This window comes from Perognathus longimembris, chromosome 16 (genome assembly GCF_023159225.1).
Source record: "Perognathus longimembris pacificus isolate PPM17 chromosome 16, ASM2315922v1, whole genome shotgun sequence".
In the NCBI taxonomy this organism is placed as follows: Eukaryota; Metazoa; Chordata; class Mammalia; order Rodentia; family Heteromyidae; genus Perognathus; species Perognathus longimembris.
This window is the reverse complement of record NC_063176.1, coordinates 20,151,986-20,174,462: the sequence shown is the minus strand read 5'-3', so window position 1 is coordinate 20,174,462 and position 22,477 is coordinate 20,151,986. Positions and strand designations below refer to the sequence as shown.

The 22,477-nt window shown below is 40.8% G+C and overlaps 1 protein-coding gene across 4 annotated transcripts in view; it reads right to left on the bottom strand.

Moving 5' to 3' along the window:
* Positions 1-16,812, bottom strand: part of Hnrnpd (heterogeneous nuclear ribonucleoprotein D) — a 20,205-nt gene extending 3,393 nt beyond the window's left edge. The window contains exons 1-5 of one of the 4 annotated variants that reach the window (XM_048363864.1): positions 16,202-16,809; positions 14,386-14,442; positions 3,089-3,257; positions 2,294-2,455; positions 1-74 (exon numbers count right to left, since the gene is read on the bottom strand). The exon at positions 1-74 is cut by the window's left edge and continues 58 nt beyond it. In XM_048363864.1, the coding sequence (XP_048219821.1) occupies positions 1-74; positions 2,294-2,455; positions 3,089-3,257; positions 14,386-14,442; positions 16,202-16,434 (695 nt within the window). In that variant the 5' untranslated portion in view covers positions 16,435-16,809. Of the gene's footprint in view, positions 75-2,293; positions 2,456-3,088; positions 3,258-14,385; positions 14,443-16,201 lie in introns of all 4 variants that reach the window. The other 3 variants (XM_048363866.1, XM_048363865.1, XM_048363867.1) reach the window with 3 other exon arrangements.
* Positions 16,813-22,477: the final 5,665 nt, after the last annotated feature.

Below are 22,477 nucleotides of genomic sequence, written 5' to 3'. Positions count from 1 at the left end.
TCCTTAAAGGTAATAAAGCAGAATCCACGCCTCTTATTGGTCTTGTTGTCCATGGGGAGCTCTATCGATTCCACCTGTTATGATAAAGATTAGTATTGTAAGTTTGCATTTTATTAATATTACTGTTATTGAAGGGAAAATGCATAAAGAAAACATCATTTGGCCCCTAACTCCTCCGAAATACCTGTTTATTCTAAACTTATTCTTTTTAACCTGCCCTGGGGCTTGAACTCAGCGCCTGAGTGCTATCCCCGAGCCTCTTTGTGTTCTAGTGCTCTACCACTTGAGCCACAGCTCAACTTTCAGCTTTTTTTTTTTTTTTGGCCAGTCCTGGGCCTTGGACTCCGGGCCTGAGCACTGTCCCTGGCTTCTTCCCGCTCAAGGCTAGCACTCCGCCACTTGAGCCACAGCGCCGCTTCTAGCCGTTTTCTGTATATGTGGTGCTGGGGAATTGAACCTAGGGCCTCGTGTATCCGAGGCAGGCACTCTTGCCACTAGGCTATATCCCCAACCCAACTTTCAGCTTTTTTTGAGTAGTTTACTGGAGACAGAGTATCAAGGACATTCCTGCCCAGGTTGGCTTCAAACCATGATCCTAAAATCTCAGCCTCCTGAGCCAGGATTACAGGTGTGAACCACCAGTGCCTAGCTATTCTAAACCTTTTAAAGAGGTTCCTTTCTTACTCAAAATATCTACTGTGTGAAAACAAAGGGGCATGATCTCCCTGATATATGACTGTTAAGAAAGGGAGATGAAGAGACAGTAGAGACCAGGTCTGTGAAACTAAAAACTGCTTGTCAAATGGTATTTCCTACAGGATTGGGGCAGCGACCCAACATAATGTAACTAAAACCAAACAACTACTCAACATATAAAGGTCAAAAACTGACCTCTCAGTGGAATACAATAGCTCAAAAGCTATGCATGTACGTTCATATAAGACTACTGTCGACATATTGTCTAATATCGACATTACATTTAAAACCCTAGGCGAATTTTCTTGGGCTTGGTCACATGGCTACTGTATATGTTCTTGATACATTGTATATTGTATATATGTCTACCTGACCTAGAGAAGGGAAAGAAAAACAGGGCATAAGATATCACAAGAAATGTACACACTGCCCTACAATGTAACTGTACCCTTTTTGCACAACACCTTGTCAAAAAAAATTATGTTCAATTAATAAATTAAATTTAAATATATATATATATATATATATATATATATATATATGTCTACTGTGTTCACACTTAAAAACAAAACAAGCTTTACCCAAGTACTGACATTTGCTAGTAAAGGACCACAATCTCATCTGGCTGTAGAGAATAAAGAGAAAAATGTCTGCATTTGGAAGAAACCCAGCAGTGAAGTGAGCAAAACTACTGCAACTGGAGAGAACCCAACCAAAGGCACAAGATCTTACTCCAACTTAGTATGGCTACTGCCAGGAAGGAAAGCAGTGACACACCATTTAGTCCATTCTTGCAAACACTTTATATTCCCAGATTCTTATAATATCCCAGATATTATCTTAATTCCAAAATACTAACAAGTAGGAATCAAGGAAGATATATATAAGCTGTGCCTGGGGCCCAAGACCAGAACTTCTCAGCTTAACTTCACTAAATCCTACCAGAAACCTCTATCTTCCTACCTCACTAAGACTACATATTAAATCTGTACTTATATGTGTTTAAATGAAGGTCTGGCATGCTACTCTTTCTTACTAGTCTAAATTATATGTAGTATGGGGGAGATTTGTCATGATATTGCCATACATGTATGGCAATATACTTTTACATCATTTTCATCTCCTCTGTTAGTTTTCTTATCCTCCTCCCCACTAAATCTTACACTTCATTTACTGCTTTCCTATTCTCAACAAATTTCTTGCTGTATGTCAGGAAACCCAATCTGGACTTCTTGAGGTTAAGAATGTTTGTCTCTGCTAGGTACAACAGAGTATGCCTGTACGTCCTAGGTACATGGAGGCAGAGGCAAGAAGATCATTTAAACCCTACAATACAAGGCTGTGTGACTATTTCAACTTGGTTTAACTAGTACCCTACAATACTTGATGTAGGTCCTTGAAAATTTAAAAAAAAAAAAAAAGAGCTACATTTAACTTTCAAAGATCAGATCTCGGATCATTGTATTTTCAGTATCTTTAAAACAAAACAAATCACAAACATAATCTGCTCTTACTTGAAACAGCTTTGGAAAACTGAGTCCACTTAATGTTTAATCACATTCACATCAACTTAAACTTGGGTCAAATTACAACATACCTCACCAAAACCACCAAAGTACTCCCTTATTTTCTCTTCAGGTGTATCTGGAGAAAGGCCACCAACAAAAATTTTTTTAACGGGCTCTTTTGTTTTCATGGCTTTGGCCCTTTTAGGATCAATCACCTTTCCGTTCAACTTATGTTCTTTCTGATCCATGACCTAAGGAAATTAAGTATTTCACTTTAAATATGTATATTACCTAACATCCCAAGACAACTTACCTAAAGTAATCATGGTTAAATACAGCTAATGGTTAAATACAGGCAAATGTAAGGCTGGGAAAGATTTAACTCTCAAATCATGTAGTGATGTGAGATCTATACAAGTACTTAAATCTCAAGGTCATTAAGAGTTAGGGGAGCAAAGTACCATACAAATGTAACCATTTACAAGGAAAACATCTCCTTTCACAGATAACATAAACAAAACCCGGTTGCTTAGTTGCTACTTCCCCAGGATCAAAATACTGATTTGATTAAAAGCTGGTTGCCTATCAAAATATGCACCTGTCAACTTGTCACTACACGTACTTTTAGTTCAAAGTCTTTTGCATATATGTGTGCAATTGGCATAACCCCTGCCATGTCTTCAGTATTTTTTTAAGTAAAGCCCAACATATAGAAAGTACTAATTCCTAAATCTGCCCCATTCCCTCACAAAATGTATTGACAAAAACTGTACCCCTTCCAGGATTCTTGTACTTGTAAAATGCAATAATATACAAATTCATTTTATCAAGCTACCCATGTTTCATTACTTTATATTAGCTCATCAGAATATGTAACACACTACCTTATCTACACTCTCGGATTCTTTAAATAGCACAAAGCCAAAACCCCTTGATCGCCCTGTGATAGGATCTAACTTCAGAGTGCAGTCTACAACTTCACCAAATTTGGAAAAGTAGTCCTTCAGATCTTTCTTTGTAGTGTCCCAGCTAAGGCCTCCTATAAACATTTTCCTGTAAAGACAAAAGGCAATATATTAAAATGCTAAAAAGGAAATTAAACTTTTCCTTTATCTACTTCAACATCTTTTCCAAAATGCATTCTTACTAGACAGAATATTAAATGTCATTCTTCCTACTAGGCATACATTAAAACAACCGGTTCCAAAAGTTTTACATTACTGCTGCTCCTAAGTAACTATAATGATGAGCAAACAGCAAAGTAGGTCTTTCAACTTGCTAAAGTACAGAAAAATACTAAATACTGCTTTTCTTATTGTCAGTATCGAAAGACAAAGACCATATCCTCCAATTTCCTTAAGTATGTTTTTTCCTTTCAATTTTCTGTCAAATGTTCATTAAGCTGGCCAGCAGTCACCTCCATTGATACTCAGTATTCTGTATATGCTGAAGCTTTTGTAGTTTTTAATAGTTCTCTCATTAACAGAGCTCTTAGAACAAATTTTTTTGCCTCATAAGAACCAAAAGTACTTTTAAAGACAAAAATAACCACATGAACTTGATAATTACCCACTAAAACACAATTCATTAGCTTAAGACTTACTTACAGGAGAACCTTGCTTGGCCAGTAGTAAAATATTTAAACCTGTTGTGCTAGAAGCAACAGGTGGTTAAGCAGGAAACAACCAACCAAAGAAAAAGAAATTTAAGGTTAAGGCTTAACATTACAGAAAAATGCCAAGATGTTCAGTTCTGGCAACAGCTCTGCGATCCTTTTTGCATCTGCTTCTTCATACCAAGGGGGGAAAGCTACCTGTACCATTTACAATTTTAAAGACACCGGACTATTAAAGTTCTAGGTGAATGTCCTTTGGCGTATTCCATGTGGCTACTGTATGTTTTTGGTACACTGGGTATTGTATATATGCCTACCTGATCTAGGGAAGGGAAAGAAAACCAAGGGTGTAAGATATCACAAGAAATGTACTCATTGCCCTATTATGTAACTGTACCCCTTTTGCACAACACCTTAACAAAATTTAATTAATAAATTAAAAAAGACAGGACTAGAAATTCTTGAACTGCCAGAATTTGTTATGAAAACTTTTACCATGGGAATAAAATGATGATTGCTCAGGGTTCTTCATCTTTATAAGCTGAGGAGTGAGTCATGATTAGATAGGAAAAATGTGGCACAAACTTCCAGGTGCATGAAGAAATTAAAACCAAGCTTTTCATAAAGGACAGCTCCATCTTGTGGGCTCTAAAGATAACTGCCACTAAGTTGCACTCTGCAACAAGAGGCCAATTGTCCCTAGAAGTATGGCTTTCTTCTTAGCCTCAAATATGCCAGAGTAAATGGGGTTTCTGATTTGACTATTTTACCACTGGTTTAACACTAATGACAAAGCTTTTATTGCAAAAGCATTCTTTCTTATTAGACTTTCTTCTCATAAGAAGTTAACTTTCAAGTGTATTCTACAGCTGGGCAATTCACATGCTCAATTTTCAGGTCCTTATCAGATAAAATTTATATGCTTTTAAGTTTTGTAACATTTGTAACTGCTTTGAGTACTTTACAATCAAGTCAACATAATCCAATACCCATAATGTTGTGTAGGTATTTTAAATGTTTTTTGCCAATTTCATGGAAAGTTTTGAGGTATTTTCTTAGTGTCCATTTCTTTCAATAAAGTTAACACCATCCTGTGCAACCCTTAGTTACATAATTTGCTGTGAATCTGTCACTTTTTAGCCCAAAGGTCCAGAGCATATTACCAACATTTACCCTTTCCCAAAATGAAGCACATCACTTTAAAAAAAATGGTGAGAAACAGTATTGACTATGAAGTAACTACCTCTTGCTGAGGTACAATCAAGGTCTAGATAGTAAGTTGAGCTGATACTTAACTACTGCATCATTAAAAATATTTCCCATCAATAATCAAACTGAAAGTATTTCAACCTAAGAGAATAAAACTATCATAAAAGCCTTATTATTGATGGTTGTTTTTTTTTTGGGGGGGGGACCAGTCCTGTGGCTTATATCCCTGAGCTTTTTGACTCAAGGCTACTGTTCTACCTACCACTTGGACCATACTTCTGGCTTATTAGTGGTTAATAACAATCTTCCTGTGAACCATAATCCTCAGATCTGAGCTTCCTGAGTGCTGGGATTACAGGTGTGAGCCCATCAACAACCTGCGCTAAAAGCCTATTTTTTGAAGGAATACTAGAATGACAATAAATTGTCTCTGGACTATTCAAATATCAAAAGAGGACTTGTTTTGGATTTCATTTTATGAACATGTACACTGGGAAAGTGTCCTTAAAATTAGTAATGGAAACAATATCACAAATATAAACACATATAATAAGGTATATTCAAATTATATTTCATCTATTTTGATAGGAAGTTAATCTTAAATATTTGAAGTATTTTATCTGATCTCCATTTCATCTGACTCAATAATGTTCTCCAAAAACAACCTCTCATCTTCGTTAGTCAGTTCTTAAAATTTAGCCTGCCTTAGAGCCAAAAGTGGTCACTGAAGATTTACCTTTCTTCAACAAATCTCATTTTCCCAGAATATCAAATCTTCTGATCAACTGTAATTTCTACATATTCCATACAATAATTTCTGGTTCTCAAGAACCTAGAGCAAGAGCTGGGCTCAGTAGCTCACACATTAACTCCAACTACTCAGAAGACAAAGACCAGGATGAAGATTCAAAGGCCAGCAGGATCCCAAAACAAAAAAGTTGGGTCTAATTGATTCTGCCTGTCACTCCTGTACAGAAGTTCAAAGTCAAGGACAGCACAAACTACCTGAAAAAGCAAAAAGAGCTAGACTGAGAAAGAATAGCTCAGATGGTCAAGCAACTGCCTAGCAAATGCAAAGGAGTTCAAACCTGTGACACGCGCACACACACGCGCGCGCGCACACACACACACACGCACACACACACACAGAGGAAACTACAGTAAGATAGCTATGGAGCTATCCAGCGTCTTTATTTAATAAGTATTCCACCTTTAAGTACAGCCTACCTTTCCTAATCCCTGTCATTTTATTTGAAATGCTTTTCTACAAAACAACATACCTCTACTACATTAATCAAATGCCCTACTTCATTTTGTACTGAAAGTAGCTAACTCTCAACTTACCTTTTAAAATCTTACATAAAGTACAAGTAGTTGCTGAGTAAATGGCTCTTACATGAAACAAGTATTTTTTGGCAACACAAAAGCACTAACTTTTTCTTCTGGTGTAAGAAAGGATAAGTTGATAACGAGAAAAACAAATAGACAATGAAAATTTCAAATCTCCATCTTTACAAGATAAGACATATTAAAATCCACCCCATTTGTATTCAGTAGACACAGTAAGTTCTAACAGCTTAAACAGACTGTGGTCTATTTAGCTTAGTTATGGATAAACTGGGCACTATCTTAAAGCACAATACCAATTGTCAGTCCATACTAATTCTGCTGCCTTGAAAGCTAATTTTACTAAGCAAATAAAGCTCTTGAGAACTGCTAAGTAGCTACAAAAAATTAATGCTGTAATTAAGTTTAAAACTTGATCTTTAAAGGACAAGTGCTGGTGTCTCACATCTGTAATCTACTATAGCTACTCTGGAGGCTGAGATCTGAGGATCACAGTTCAAAGCCAGGCTGGCAGTAAAGTCTGTGAGACTATTATCTCCAATTAACCACCAAATACAGGTGAAGTGGAGCTGAGTACTGGTCTTGAGCAGAAGAACTCACGGACAGTGCCCAGGCACTTAAGTTTAAGCCTCAGAACCGGCACCAGACCAAGAAAAGAAAAATCAGGCTATCACGTTCAGTATTTACTAACAAAGCTTATTAACATCTTAATCCTACTTATAAGGTATTTCAGTACTCCAAAGACAATACATTTCTATTCAAAACACTTACTCAACAATAGAAGTCTCTTTGCTTACCATAAGCACTGACATAAAGTCAATGACCAGCATAGTTATTACTCAACTCCATTGTATTAGTCTATTCAAATGCTACACAGGACATCAGGTTGCTTTATGGGAAACCTTTTAGTCTAAGACTATCTAGAGGCAGGAAACTCACTGTTAAGAGTGAAGGGACATTTTTAAAGACCATTACATCAAGAAATTTACAATTAGGATTAGAGTGGGTTAAACATACCAGAGTCTGATGTATTATTAATTGCTCCATCAAAGTTATTACTTTGTAGAAGCACAATATGAACAGAATAAAGCAACTTTTTCATTTACTCAATTTTATTTTTACTTCATAGGCTCCATTAACTCTCCAACACTAAAGGCAAAAGATCATATTTTTAGATCTTAATGTTATTTTCAATACTGAAGTGTTAAAATACTGCAGAAAAATGTAAGACCTGCAGAGTGGAAATTAGGTCATTTTTTATTTAAGGGCGTTTGAATGTACCTTCTAAAGTTAAACAGCTGTATTCCATAGGTCACTTTTTGAGAATTTAAAACACAAAAGCCAATGCTTATAAAGTAGTGCTAGGTGGGGGAAATGTTCAAATTTTACAATGCTGTTTTCCCCCTTAACATCACAAGCTGATTCTCTGGACTACTACTGAGTTCACTAGTTTTAACACTAGCCAAGTCGACAATAAATGCTTTTGTTCTAGCTGTGGTGGTCGTGGGGCTTGAGTTCTGCGCCTAGGCAGTCCCTGAGCTCTTCAGTTCAAAGCTAGTGCTCTATTCTCTTGAGCCACAGCACCACTTCCCAGTTTTCTGGGTGGTTAACTGGAGATCCGAGTCTCATGGACTTTCCTGCTTGGGCTGGCTTGGAACTGGGGTGGTTCTGAACCATGATCCTCAAATCTCAGCCTCCTGAGAAGCTAGCTAGGATTATAGTCGTGAGCCACAGTGCCCAGCAATAAATACTTTAAAGATACTTTCCTAAGTATCATATTGAGGATATGGCTCAAATGATAAGACTGCCTAGCAAGCAAGCAAAAGGCCAAATTCCAGTACAAGTAACTTCAACGAGTCTTCACTGTGAGACTTCTTGAGAACTAAATTATAAATTCTATTGTTATTTATAATCTATAATCAATTTTGAACTGAGGGGGGGAACTGTTCTTTTTGTTGTTGTTGTAGGGCTTGAACTCAGGGTTTAGGCCCTGTCCCTGAGCCATCTTTTGCTCAGTGCTAGAGCTCTACTACTTTGAGCCACAGCTCCATTCCAGTTTTTGAGTAATCAGAGATAAGAGTCTCACTGGGACTTTTCTACCCCTGCTGGCTTCAAACTGTGATCCTCAGATCTCAGCTTCCTGAGTAGCTTACAGGTAGGAGCCACTAGTGCCTGGCTACTGCTCTTTTCAAAGTCTCAAAATGATAAAATTATAACGGAATGTCAACACCAGCAACACATTTTTCTTTAGAAATTATGCATGTATTTTAAAGTTAAAATCACTAGTTAGCTATACTGAAGAGAAGGCGATACTAGCTAGCATCATACAGTAGTGATTTCTGAATTTACAACAACTACTCTTAGAAATGTCCTGCAAGGGCTGGGAATATGGCCTAGTATAAAGTGCTCACCTTGTATACATGAAGCCCTGGGTTCGATTCCTCAACACCACACATATAGAAAAAGCCAAAAGTGGCGCTGTGGCTCAAGTGGTAGAGTGCTAGCCTTAAGCAAGAAGCCAGGGACAGTGTTCAGGCCCTGAGTTCAAACACCAGGACTGGCAAAAAAAAAAAAAAAAAATGTCCTGCAAAACTTTTGACAAATAAGCCAAAAAACATAACCTGACCTTTCAAAATATGATCTAGTTTATCATCAAAACCCCAACTGCTTAAAATGACATTAAAGTATCAATAACAAATGCTGAATGCCCAAGAACACTTGTCAAAAAAATAAAATAAAATCAGGAAGTGGCACTGTGGCTCAAGTGGTAGAGTGCCAGCCTTGAACTTAAAAGTTCAGGGACAGCACCCAGGCCAAGAGTTCAAGCCCCACAACTGACAAAAAAAAAAAAAATCTATGTTTTAAATAGCTAATTTCTCCCCCATTTTTGTTGTTGTTGATCACAGGGCTTGAACTCAGGGCCTAGGCACTGTCTCACAGCTTTCTTTTTTTTTTTTTGCTCAAGGCTAATAATGCTCTACCACTTTGATTTGAAGCCACAACTCCACTTGTGGCTTTTTAGGTGGCTAACTGGAGATAAGAGTCTCACAGACTTTTCTGCTCAGGCTGGTTTTGAACCCAAATCCTCAGATCTCAGCCTCGTTAAGTAGCTAGAATTTTAGGCGTGAGCAACCAGCACCCAGCACAAGATTCTTATATATTAAACCACTGCACTTCCAAAACGAAACCATGGCTAACTATAAAAGATAACTTTGGGTGGAAATTTAAATGACAGTTAAAACATATCACCCAACATTTCCCTTCTTATAAGAAATCAGTAATATCTTGTGTTTTAACTTTGTAAATTCATTTACCTAAAAGTTAAATAATGCTGTTTACTTAACCTAGATGTTTCTGATCAGCCAAAATCACTATGTATTCACAGCACATGAAATTTTCTACTAAAATTCAACTTAAACATCAATGATGAAACCAAAGTATTTTCTTAATTTTTATAATCTTTCAAACCAAATTTCTTTTCAACATAAGGAAAAACTACAAGAAATTCACTCTAGAATATTTTTCAGATTACTCACTATGTTTATTATAATTTTCCAAGACTTAAGGGATATGTGAATTTCCTGTTTGGGACTTTTTAGCCATTTGAAATGTAGAAAAGCAAACACTTCATCCAAGTCTTTCCTCCCTAACCCCCCCCAAACATTCTTAAATACATAGCCTGAATATACTAAAATACCCTTACCTTTATTCCATAGGAGTAAACCAGGTAACACTGGCAGTATCAACTACTAGGGTATCAGATAAATGGAGAAGCTATGAAAGTAGGCTATTGTAGTCAATCTTTCTAAGGCCAAGAGTTTCCAACACATAGATCAGCAAGGCAAGTAGCCAATGTGCTGTATTACCTTAGACCACAATGTTACAAATTAAGTAACAGAAATAGACCCCATGCTTTTAACATCCACTTCACTGTCCTATCTAAAATGATTGAGAACTAAAGTCAAACCAAACCAAGACCAATAAATATCATTCCACTGTGTGAATGTAACAGGTGTTTTATATTAAGGCAGTTTACAGGTGACAGTACCTAAGCAGCACTGAGTAATACACACTGAATTTATACTAGGAGTCACACAGATCTGGGGAGGAATGGGAAAAAGAATGTAGGTTAACAGTTTATGTCAAAAAATCTTTCACTGATATTCTCAGTTACAAACTTTAGCTTTCTAATAGATGAAAACTTGACAGGGAAAGAATTTCTGTACTCTTGGAGTTAAATGTACAGAAGATCTAGGGCTTTCTTCATCCTTACCACAATAAAAAAAAAGGTTTGAACTCAGGGCTTCTACCTTGCTAGGCAGTGACTCCACCACTTGAACTAGCCCTATTTATTCAATTGTTTTCTAGGTAGGATCCTCTCAGAGGGTTTTACCTGCCAGGTTAGCCTGGACAACCATTTTCTTACACTTCCCGCACTAAACACTCAAGCTTTTTCTCCAGATAGGGTCTTGACAACTTTTCCCCTGCTGGCTTGAACTGCAATCCTCAGCCTCCCAAACTAGGATGACATGCATCCATACTATTGGTTGACATGAACTTCTTTTTTTTTTTTGCCTGAACTGGACTAAAACAGACACCCTTCTGATCTCTACCTCCCCAGTAGCTAAGCTATCCGTATCAGACAAGAATGGAATTTAATATTCCTTCCTTAAATGTTCACCATTACAGGATTTGAAGCATTATTTCTGTAATTTTTAACCCTGAAAATTAAAGTTTCCAAAGAATGTTAACATGGAGACTCATCTACTCTGTTTAAATTACTATGCATAGTAACTCAATTCAAAAGCCAGCAAATTTGGCATGAGACTGCTATAAAATCAATTGTTTTACAAAGCAAGCCATGTTTAAATTGCTCCAGAAGCACCAATGTATAGACTATATGGTCTCAGCCCGTTCTTTTAAAATCAAGACAGGAGATAACCTATAGCAAAGTTTCCAGAATTACACTTGGGCTTACATATTAATCTTTATAGGAGATCTCCTAATCTTGGGCATGCATATATATATAATTGAATGAGACTATTTTCCTTCCTACTCAATTCAATGAGCGGGAGGAGGGGATAAAAAAATCAATCTACCTACTTTGTAAAACTGTCTGAAAGCAAATATTCTAATCTTCCACTACTTGGGGGGGGGTGGTTGTTTTTTTCTGTGTGACATCCCTGGAGCTTGAATTTCAGGGGCCTGGGCACTATTGTTCAACTTTTTTGTTCAAGCTAGCATTGTAATACTTGCGCCACAGATTCACTTCCAGCTTTTCTCATGGTTAAATGGAGATCAGTCTCACAAACTTTCCTGCCCTCATGGTGCCCAGATGCTCTTTAAATTTTAACCTGTGTTCCTCACACAATATTACAATATAGCTATATTGTAATTTTCAAGCATTTACTCCAAAAGAACTGTAGTACTGCACAAAACAAAAATGGCTATCTCAAAGCAAACAGGAAATTCCAATGAAATGAAGAGGCTTATAAACAAAATTAGGAGAAGAGTGGTAGTGGGTGACTATAGTCCTAGCTAGCTGATAAATAAGAGAACAAGGAGTATGAGGGCAGCCTTAGATCTAGAGTAAAGAACCAAGCAACCAAAAAACCCCCTAGGGATCATGTCATAAAGACTAGTTAGGTGGACACAAAAAGTCAGTTTTATTATTGAACACTGAAGGCTCAAGCCTAATAATAAACCATGGAATCATCCACTAGGGTACTAACAGGGAAGCCCTTCTAAAAATAACTTACTTTCATATGCAAAAGGAAAATAAAGCAAAACTTTGTCTAAGCCAAATTTGTTTTGAAAAAATTTTAGGAAAAATTTGACTTTTGGTGCCAGTCATGGGCTTGAACTCCAGGCGTGAAAACTGTCTCAGTGAGGCCAGCACTCTACCACTTGAATCATAACTCTACTTCTGGCTTTGTGTTTTTGGTGTTTCAATTAGAGATAGAATCTTATTGAATTTTCCTGTCTGGGCTGGTTTCTAACAGCGATCCTCAGACCAGCCTCCTGAGAGTAGCTAGGATTACAGGAATAGGCCACATGGTGCCAGGTGAATTTATGATCTTTTCATTCCAATTTGTAAAAAGAAATACACAGAATCATGTTGGAGAAATCAAATATAGACTGTTACTACTCATAAGTTTTATTTATCCACACTATCAAAATTATGTTGTCAAGAGGGAGATGAGAAAAACATAGTATGGCAAATGCATACACATAGAAAAAGAGACTGAAGGATCTTGAAGTTTTTGCCCCCAAACAAACATTTAGTACCTAGAGCAAAATGGAGCTGGGTGATTGAACAGTTAAGCCAAATATTAAGACTTTAAAAATGAGCACTACAAGCCATCACCTGTAGTCTCTGCAACTCAGAGGCTGAGGAAAGTGGATCACTTGAGTCCATTAGCAACATAGTAAGACCCTAGAGAGAGACAGAGAGACAAAGACAGAGGGAGGATAGAGAGTAGAAAGCCCGAGAGACAAAGAACTATCACAGAAATACAAACTTGCCTTCAGTAAGATCTATTTTCAGTAGAGAGCAATTGGTCACAACGTTCATTAATGATGATAGTCATCAACTTTTCCTAAGTTTACCCAAAAAGCTGTAAAAATTAGTTTTTAGCAGGGCACCCGTGTTTCACACTGGTTAGCCTAGCTACTCAGGAGGCTGAGGTGTAAGAATCAAAGTTCAAAGCCAGCTCAAAGAAGGAAAAGTCCTGAGTCTTATGTCCAATTAAGTACCAAATAGCCAGAAGTGGAGCATTGGCTCAAGTAGTAGAGCATACTAGCCTTGAGCAAAAAAGCTCAGTGTCAGCACCCAAGACCCTCACCCATTACAGTTTTTGGTAGCAGAGCAAGTACAATTCACTGACTTAAAAGTTCAAAGTTTACAGTCAATTCAATCTACTGGAAACAACTATGTAACATCCAAAATATCCTTGCAATCAAGTCAAATAGTTAATATGCCACTATTGACTAGCAGTGAAATGGAAGCTATCTGGGCCCACTGGACACTAAAATAATAGGGAATGTTCATTTAAATATTTTTATTCAGTATGTGAAACTCTCCTTGTTTGCCTTTAATCTAATGCAAAACTGAATGGTGAATGAGAACACAGAAGTACAAGAGTATAAAATTTAAATGTTATCCCAAATGGGCTTTTAAAATACAATGTAGTTAGTACATTGAACAAGGATCTGCTAATTACTAGCTATCTAATCTCCATTGGTGGACACAAAGGGGGATAATTCAAATATGATCCTAAAGGAAGAAAGACATTTAGAGGGGAAAGTCAGGATAAAAAGAACAATACTCAACCTACCAGCCTCCAAAGAGAAGTCATGCAATTGTGAATACATGTCAACCAAGTGTAATTAACATTCCAGCCAAATCACACTGAAAATAAAAAGTCTGGTAAGAGCTGTAGTGGGGAGCCACATTAAGCCCACCTCTGAATAGAACATATTCAATGATTATAGAAATTCTGTATATTTACAAATACTATTGTTGGTGAAAAAAGATAAGCACTTTTATGTAACGCACACAACACTACTTTTAAGAAGTGTTACTTTTGACAGCTCCAGAATATTTTGATAAAACATGCAAGACATTTTAAACACACATTACATAAAGTTGTCTTCATATTTGGCCTTAAGCTTATAATTTCAAAAATACTTTCATCTTAAAATAAATACGAAAGGACAGTACATCTTGCCTTGCCCACATATAGAAATCAATATTACTAACTACATTTAAGTTAATCAAACAGTGATAACATGCATTACCACATACCAAATAACAAGTAATAGCATCAGTTTTGCCCAAAGATCATTCAGGATACCTAAAAAGGTTTTTACATCCCAGGCACAAGATAACTTACTGTATTAATAATGTATTAGAAGTTCCTGGGGATCAATGGGCAAATAACGCAAAGCCTTTCCATATTATTACTACTGAGACCTTTATAATACAGAAATAAAATTTAAAAGTTTTACCATTCTTCCCGCTGTGCCGTCGCAGCTTCAGTGTGTCGAGGGGAGGAGTTTGAATGGCTAGGGAATTAACAACCGGTACAGCAACCAATCAAAATTCTAGTTTTAGTTTTTGACATTGTTAGGGTTAAAAACTAATTCATTTACACTTCAATTCAACAGTAGTTACTACAAAGGCAGTTGCTTTGTAATTGGAAAACTTGCCCCAAATAGTTATACAATTAATCATTTTGGTTCCTCTGCCCAAAGAACAGAATTTAGAAAGCAAAAACCAAAATGCAAAGGCTTAAGTTTCAGAATATTTAACATATACATATTCCTTTCCCAAATTAAGCCATATATAGTTCAAGATTCGTTTTTAATGTCCCATCCCACCTCCACTACCCCAAAGGGAGTACAATCGGTAAAACAGCCTGCCAGGAGTCAGCCTGGGCTGGGACTAAGACTATATTCTATATTCATATTCTAACGTACTTCTTCCCCAACTCACCCTACAAATCCTATGCCCTTACATTCAATAAATGGACCTTTCTAATGTTGAGATAAAGTGACATTCTATTCTTTTAGGTACCATGAAAACCTCCATCCTAGTACTAGTGAAAAAAATCACAAAATGGAATCGAAGCGTTAACTCAAGATCAGCAGTCACTAACGGGGGGGGGGGGGGGGGAAGGAGGATAGACAAAACCCAACCAAGAACGGGATTTAGTCCCTCCTGCTAACTCCAATATTCAGTTTTCAGCTCCCGAAAAGCTGCATTTAATAAAGCAAAAGCAGCTTTAGATTATTACATCCAAACAGTTATATTTCAGTTAGAGGAGTCAAGTTAGTACTCAAAAACCTGCAAAAAAATAATCATCCCGTAACACAGTACAGGACTATATGTCCTTTTTATTAAATAGTGGGGTCTCCTGTAATAGTGAGAGCGGGAAATGAGAAAACCCCGGGGGTGAGTGAGATCAAGCTCCAGCGCACGAAATGTAAAAAATGTAAGTTGCCTCCAAACCGTAAGCAAGCAAGAATCCAGTGCGTAGGAATACTTCGGCATTTTAGGAGCTGAGGGCGCGAAAAAGGGTGAGCGGTTGGAAAAAGCAGCCGACTGGGGAAGGGAGGTAAGTAGCAAGCAGAGGGAAGAACCAGCTCCAAATATAGGCCCGGAAGGTTAGGAACTTCGAGCCCGCTGTGTAAGACCAACCGACCCATAGAAGCCCGGGGAATTTCGGCAGGCTCAGACCAACCCGAGGGAAGGAGAAAAGTGGGCCTGGGCGAGGAGTGCTTCGGTACGATTAGGGAAAGGAGGGGGAAACTAATGGAAAATGCTCAACCCTCCTAGCCTGGTGCCCGATGGACAATCTACGTGTTTTCCCAAAGCAAGTGCGTATAAATAATCACATCATCTGGCAAGAAGGAGAAGCGCCCTTGGTTAAACCTCAGTAATCCTAGCCCAAAGCTTTTGTGGATCTGTTACCGTTTTCAAAGCCTGGGACGTTAGAAAACGGGCGCGGGGGGTGGGGGGAGGGATAGCTCCGTCAGGCGGGAAAAAATCCTGGCGCCTAAGCCGGTGGGAGGAGACCCACGGCGAGGGAGGAAGGAGGGCGGGCCGGGAACAGCATGGTGACGGCTAAAGGTGGAAACGTGTGTGATGGGGGAGGGGGCGACACGGGCCCGGGAAGGAGGAAATGCAGGACCCGGGGAGCCCAGTTTAAGGAGGCTGCAGAGGAGACTCCCGCCAAGGAGCGCGGGAGCGAGGCCTAATGGCGGAGGGTGGGGAAGGGGGGCCTAGTTGGGCCTGATGGGGCTGGCCTGCCCCCTTACTCACCCTTCATCCTCCTCGTTCTTACTGGCATCGATCTTCGCCCCCTCCGATTCGGTGCTGCCGCCTTCTGTGCCTCCGGCCGCTGTGCCGCCCCCGGTCCCCGCTCCGCTTCCCGCCGCCGCCGCCGTCCCCGGCGCCGCCGCCACCATGGCTCCCTCCTGCTCGCCCGCTGAGCCGCCTACCGCCGCCGTTGCCGCCGCCGCCGCCCCGTCCCCGCCGAACTGCTCCTCCGACATAATGCTACTGCCTCCGCCGCCGCCGAGACGACACCCGCCGCCGCCACGAACCGAAACTAGCAGCAAAGTAATCCCCGCCGCCGCCGCCGCCGCCGCCGCCGCGCGCCTGCCCGGCCTCGCGAATCACACAACGAGAAGGCGCGCGCGTGGCTGCACAGGCTCAGGCGCCTCTCCCTTGGCCTGCCCCCCTCGCCTCCCACTCTCACGCGGCGCGCACTCCCACTCGCTCCCGCTGCACTGAAAAAGAATAAGAACCAGCGGCGGCCACTCTTGCCTCCTCCTCGCTTTAATGGCGCCGCCGCGGACCACCTAAAATGGCCGACGGAAGAACGGCGCGTCCCGGTCACGTGATTCCAGAGCGCGCCCTTTGCGCCGCCTCCGCCCCCTTCCGCCGCTACTTTCCCCCCCCCACCCTCCCCCCTTTCCCTCCCAGTTCCGCCCAATCGCTCCCTTTTATACCCTTCGGCGCGCGCGCTCCCCCGCCCCCCCCCACCCCGGTCGCCCAGCGTGGCGGGGGGGCCTTTAAAAGGAGCCGGAAGTGATGTGCGCCGGCCTGGCCTCGCGGGGACCATCGAGAACAAGGAGTGCTGGTTCTAAGGTGCGGCTAGAGAGACCTCCTTCCCTCCCTCTACCCCCACCCTTCCGAGAATTCCGGGAGTCCACTCCCGGCGGCCCGAGCTCCGCGGGCGGGGGAGGCCGTGTCAGGAAGGGGTGTGGCCTCGCCGCGTTTAAGACGGCTAGCTTCCCGCGCGCGGGTAGGGTTGGAGCGACGCCGTGGCGCGCTCGGCCCCGCCGCGCTTGCTGGCGTACGGAGTCGACCCTGTGTCCCTGGCCGTGTGTACGGTGCCCCCGGGGACTCGGACGAGGGGCGGGACGGCGGGCTCGCGAGCCCGGCCCGGGCCGTGGAGGTGCCGGTGCCACCGCCGCCGCCGCCGCCGGCGCGGTTCTGGCGGGAGGTGGGTGGTAGAGCCCGCCGGCAATCGAGGACGGCTGCTTTTTCCTTTTTAAGATTTTAAGCTGTGTGATTCCCCGCTTTCCTTCGGCAATCCACCCGACAGGTGAAGCAGGTGAAGGCCGCTTTGAGGAACGGGGATTGCTGGTGCTCTGCGGGCCCGCGCCTCGCTCGCGCTCGTACGGCTTCAGTCTTTGCACCGAGTAGGATTTATGAATGTCGTGAGTCACCTTTACGAGGTTTGAGTTCGCTGCGTTAACACCGTCAAGTGTGTATTGAGAATAACGGTAAAAATCATCCTTCAACAGACCTAAAAAGGAATTGCCGCTTTCTTAGTTGAAGGACTGGATTATCCAGGATTTGGGACTTGCAGCTTCCTAAAATATCCTTAGAAGAAGATAAAGCTTTTGCGTACGTTTGTGGACAGCAAAAACAGCTACTTGTTTACCATGTGTCCAGAATAAGGCTAAAAGTTTCAGCGTAGTTTCAGCACGGCTGAATCTTGGGAGGCAGAAAGATCTCAACAAGTTCCTGGGATCCTTATTGAGACTGACCTGCTTATTGAGACCCTGTCTCCGAAAAACAAACATCCTTATATTTGCCAGCATTTTAATAACATTGGCTTTCCAAAAAGGACCGTGTTAGTTGGACCCGGGTGGATCACGCCTGTGATCCTTGCTATTCAGAAGGCTGAGATCTGAGGATCTCAATTTGAAGCCAATTAGGGCAAGAAAGCCCGTGGGACGCCAGTTAACCATCAAAAAAAGCCTGAGGTGAAGTGTGTCTAAAATGGTAAATCGGTACTAGTCTTGAGCACAAAAGCTCACCACCACAGACAGGCTCTGAATTCAAGTACCAGAACTGGCACCATTCAAAAACACAAATATCTGATTTAGTTCACTTGCAGCCTAGTAGCTTCTGGAATTCATATCAGAAATTTCAGACAACCTAGGAATTTTATTATTATTATTTGCCCATCCTGGGGCTTGGACTCAGGGCTTGAGCACTGTCCCTGGCTTCTTTTAGCACTCTACCACTTGAACCACAGCACTACTTCTGGCTTTTTCTATATATGTGGTGCTGAGGAATTGAACCCAGGGCTTCAAAGTTAAACTTTTTATTGCAACTTAGGTGATGGTCTGAATACCACATCACTCAAAGACCTTAATGTTGTGGCCAGAATTTTTCCATCCTGTGCACCTTAATCTATCCAGCATTTCTCTTCAACCCACTTCTACCTTGATTCTTTAAATATTCCTCATCTGCCTAGAAATCCATCCATGCTTCTATCCCCCAATCAAATATTAGTATTTATTTCTCTGAAGTCTTAGACCCTTTAGGCAAAATTATCCCTCCTCACAGCAACCTATCTTACATCTGGGTTTTTTTGTTTGTTTGTTTTTGCCAGTCCTGGGCCTCGGACTCAGGGCCTGAGCACTGTCCCTGGCTTCTTTTTGCTCAAAGCTAGCACTCTGCCACTTGAGCCACAGTGCCACTTCTGGCCATTTTCTCTATATGTGGTGCTGGGGAATTGAACCCAGGGCTTCATGTATAAGAGGCAAGCACTCTTGCCACTAGGCCATATCCCCAGCTCTGTTATTCTTAATTGTATTCAACTACTCCATGAATTCATAGAGGGTTAAAACCATCTTCTAAAAGGCTGGGCATCCTGTAATATAGCTGAGATCTTCTCAGAGACAGCAACAAGACTGGTACACACATACCCCATAAGTAAAGTTCTGGCTCTAGTAATAGAACTCAAAAGCTAAGTTAGGATAGTGTCCAGGCTCTGAGTACAAACCTAGCACTAACAAAAATGAGTAGAAAGTTTGATATCTAAAATCCCTTTCATCAGGCCCAGGTGGACACACATAATACAAAGAGTAACAGTTGGAATCTACTGGATACCCTCTACAAACTAGGCAGGAAATAACCGGGTTCTCAATTTTCTTTTGGATGAACTTGGCAATCTAGAACAACCTCTCTGGAAGAAAGAGCAGGGAGAACCCTTTTTTTTTTTAATTTCCTCTTTTTTTTTTTTTTTTTTTTTTTTGTCGGTCCTGGGGCTTGAACTAGGCCTGGGTACTGTCCCTGAGCTCTTTTGCTCAAGGTTAGCACACTACCACGTGGAGCCACAACACCACTTGCATTTTTTTCTGGTGGTTAATTGGAGGTAAGAGTCTTACAGATTTTCCTGCCCAACCTGGCTTTGACCTGGGATTCTCAGATCTCAGCCTCCCAGGCAGCTAGAATTGTAGGTGTGAGCCATCAACGCCCACTGGGAGAACCCATTTCTACACAAGGGACATATGCCAACTTTTTCTGTAACCAGATGAGGTGGACTAACCAGAATGGACCCATTTATTCACTTGTTGAACACCCTCGGTAGGATTTAAGTCATTTCATAAAACAATTATAGTCAGATATGGTGGTATGCCTGTAAACCCAACACTCAGGAGGGCTAGAGCAAGAGGATTGAAGACTCAAGGCTAACCTGAGATACATAGCAAGATCTTGTCTCAAAACAAACCAGCCTGTGACTTATGTGTTCGGTTTCCTATATCGGGAAATTCTCACTTTACTCAGATAATAGAGGCTCATCACCAGGTTTTATTTCAGGGGGAAAAAAAATTCTACCTATTATAGAGTCTGAGTGTTGCTTAGTCAGAGGACCGTCAGACAGATGTCTTTAGATGCAACCAAAAGAAAACATCAAGCCAGGCACACTGGCTAGTACCTATAATCCTAGAATTTGGGAAGCTGAATCAGCAGAATCGCAGTTCAAGACTAGCCTAGGGGGAAATACTTATTTAACTCTCACCTCAACCAATTAAAGCTGGGCTAAATGATACATGCCTGTTATTCCAGCTACATGGGAAGCCTGGGTAGAAGGACCATGGTCCAAGCTGACCCAGGCATGAACATAAGATCCCATTCGAAAAATAAGGCAAAAAGTGATGAAGTGGCTCAAGAGGTAGAGTACCTACCTGTCTTATGAGCTTGAAGCCTTGGGTTTAAACTTCAGTGTTCTAAAGGAAGAGGAAGGGGACATAATGCAAAGGATTCAACCCTAGTGCAGGTTGTTCGTGTCTATTATCCTAGCTACTTGAGAAGCTAAAATCTATGGGTCACAGTTTGAAGCCAGCCCAGGCAAATAAATCCAGGAGACTCATCTCAATCAGCAAAATGTCATTTGAAGTTGCTCAAGTGATAGAGCACCAACCTAGTACCAGCACACACACACACCAAAAAAAAAAAAAAGGAAAAAGAAATATTCCAACAGCTTATAAATGCAACTATTTAATATCTCCACTTGGATGTCCATGGGCATGTGAAGCTTCAGCTGTACAAAACAACTCAATTTTCATAGGGCCTCCTGAGTGCCGGATTTACAGGCATACCACCATATCTGTTTACAACCTGTTTTATGAAATGACTTAAATCCTACAGAGGGTGTTCTGCAAGTGAGTAAATGGGTCCATTCAGGTTAGTCCACCTCATCTAGTTACAGAAAAAGTTAGCATGTGTCCCTTGTGAGAAATGGGTTCTCCCAGTGGGCACTGGTGGTTCCATCTTCCGTTCTTTAATCTTTCTTCTCTCTCTTGTTTTGCGGGGCCTGGGCACTGTCCCTGAGCTTCATGTTCAAAGCTAGTGTTCTACCACTTGAGCTACAGCACCATGGTGGCTTTTTCAGAATATGTTGGAGATAAAGAGTCTCATGGAATTTCCTCTCCTGGCTGGATTTGAACTGTGACTCTCAGATTTCAGCCTCCTGAGTAGGATTACAGGTGTGAGGCACCAGTGCCTGGCTCTTTCATGTCTCCACCTATCTGTACGTTCCTGACAAAAACTATGGGATCATCTTTGAGATCTTCTTTCTCACTTGCCCACATCCACTCAATTACCAACATCAAAAATATATATTGATTCATCTAAATGCTTCTTAGGATATAGGTAGTAGCATTTATGAGATAAGTCCATTTCTGGTGCTGAAAATATAAAAGTAACCAAAAGAGACAAAATCTTTTGTCTTATGAAGCTGATGTTCTAGATGGAGAGAAAGGACAAGTAGTAATTAGTGTCATTGTAATAAGGTCTAGAGACAATATGTTTAGTTGAAAAAGACACTTCAAGGAGCTAACTGCGGAGAACCCCGAAGGAAGTGAGGGAAAATTAATTACACAACTCTTAGGTAAGACTACAAGGCAAAGAAGTCATCTGAGGTAGGAACGTGCTTTATACTTAGCTTGAACAACGAAGGCCAGTGTGGTGGAAAAGAATGAAGGAAAAAGTACAATATATAATACTTGAGAGGTATACAGGAATGAGGTCCCCAGGGCCTTGTAAGCCATGCTTAGCCCGTCGCTTTTACTTTTCACATTAAAAAGTGACGGTCTAGTTTTGAGAAGATTGAGGCTATATTCTAGTTAAGCTATAAATCATATAGAGGCCTGTAGAAAGTGCCCTGTGGGAGGCATCAGAGATAAAGAAAAGCACTTGACTTTCTCAAGAGGCTAATCTACAAGAAGAGTATTGTTTAAATATGGTCATGTTAGCCAGGTGCTGGTGGTTCATTCCTATAATCCTAGCTACTAAGGAAGATAATATCTGAAGATTGAGGTTTGAAATAAGCTGGGGCAGAGACTCTTACCTCAAATTAACCAGCAAAAAGCCAGGAGCAAAAAATGAAAATAGGAAGCCCTGATTTTGAGCCTCAACACCACCAATCAATAAAACAACGTGACTAATATTTTTTTTAATTTTTATTATCAAACTGATGTACAGAGAGGTTACAGTTGTGAGTTTAATATTTTAAAAGGATATTTTTCACATAGAATGATATACTGTAATGATGGATCATTAAAAATAAAACTACTGGGGGGCTGGGGATATGGCCTAGTGGCAAGAGTGCTTGCCTCATATACATGAGGCCCTAGGTTCAATTCCCCAACACCACATATATAGAAAATGGCCAGAAGTGGTGCTGTGGCTCAAGTGGCAGAGTGCTAGCCTTGAGCAAGAAGAAGCCAGGGACAGTGCTCAGGCCCTGAGTCCAAGCCCCAGGACTGGCCAAAAAATAAATAAATAAAT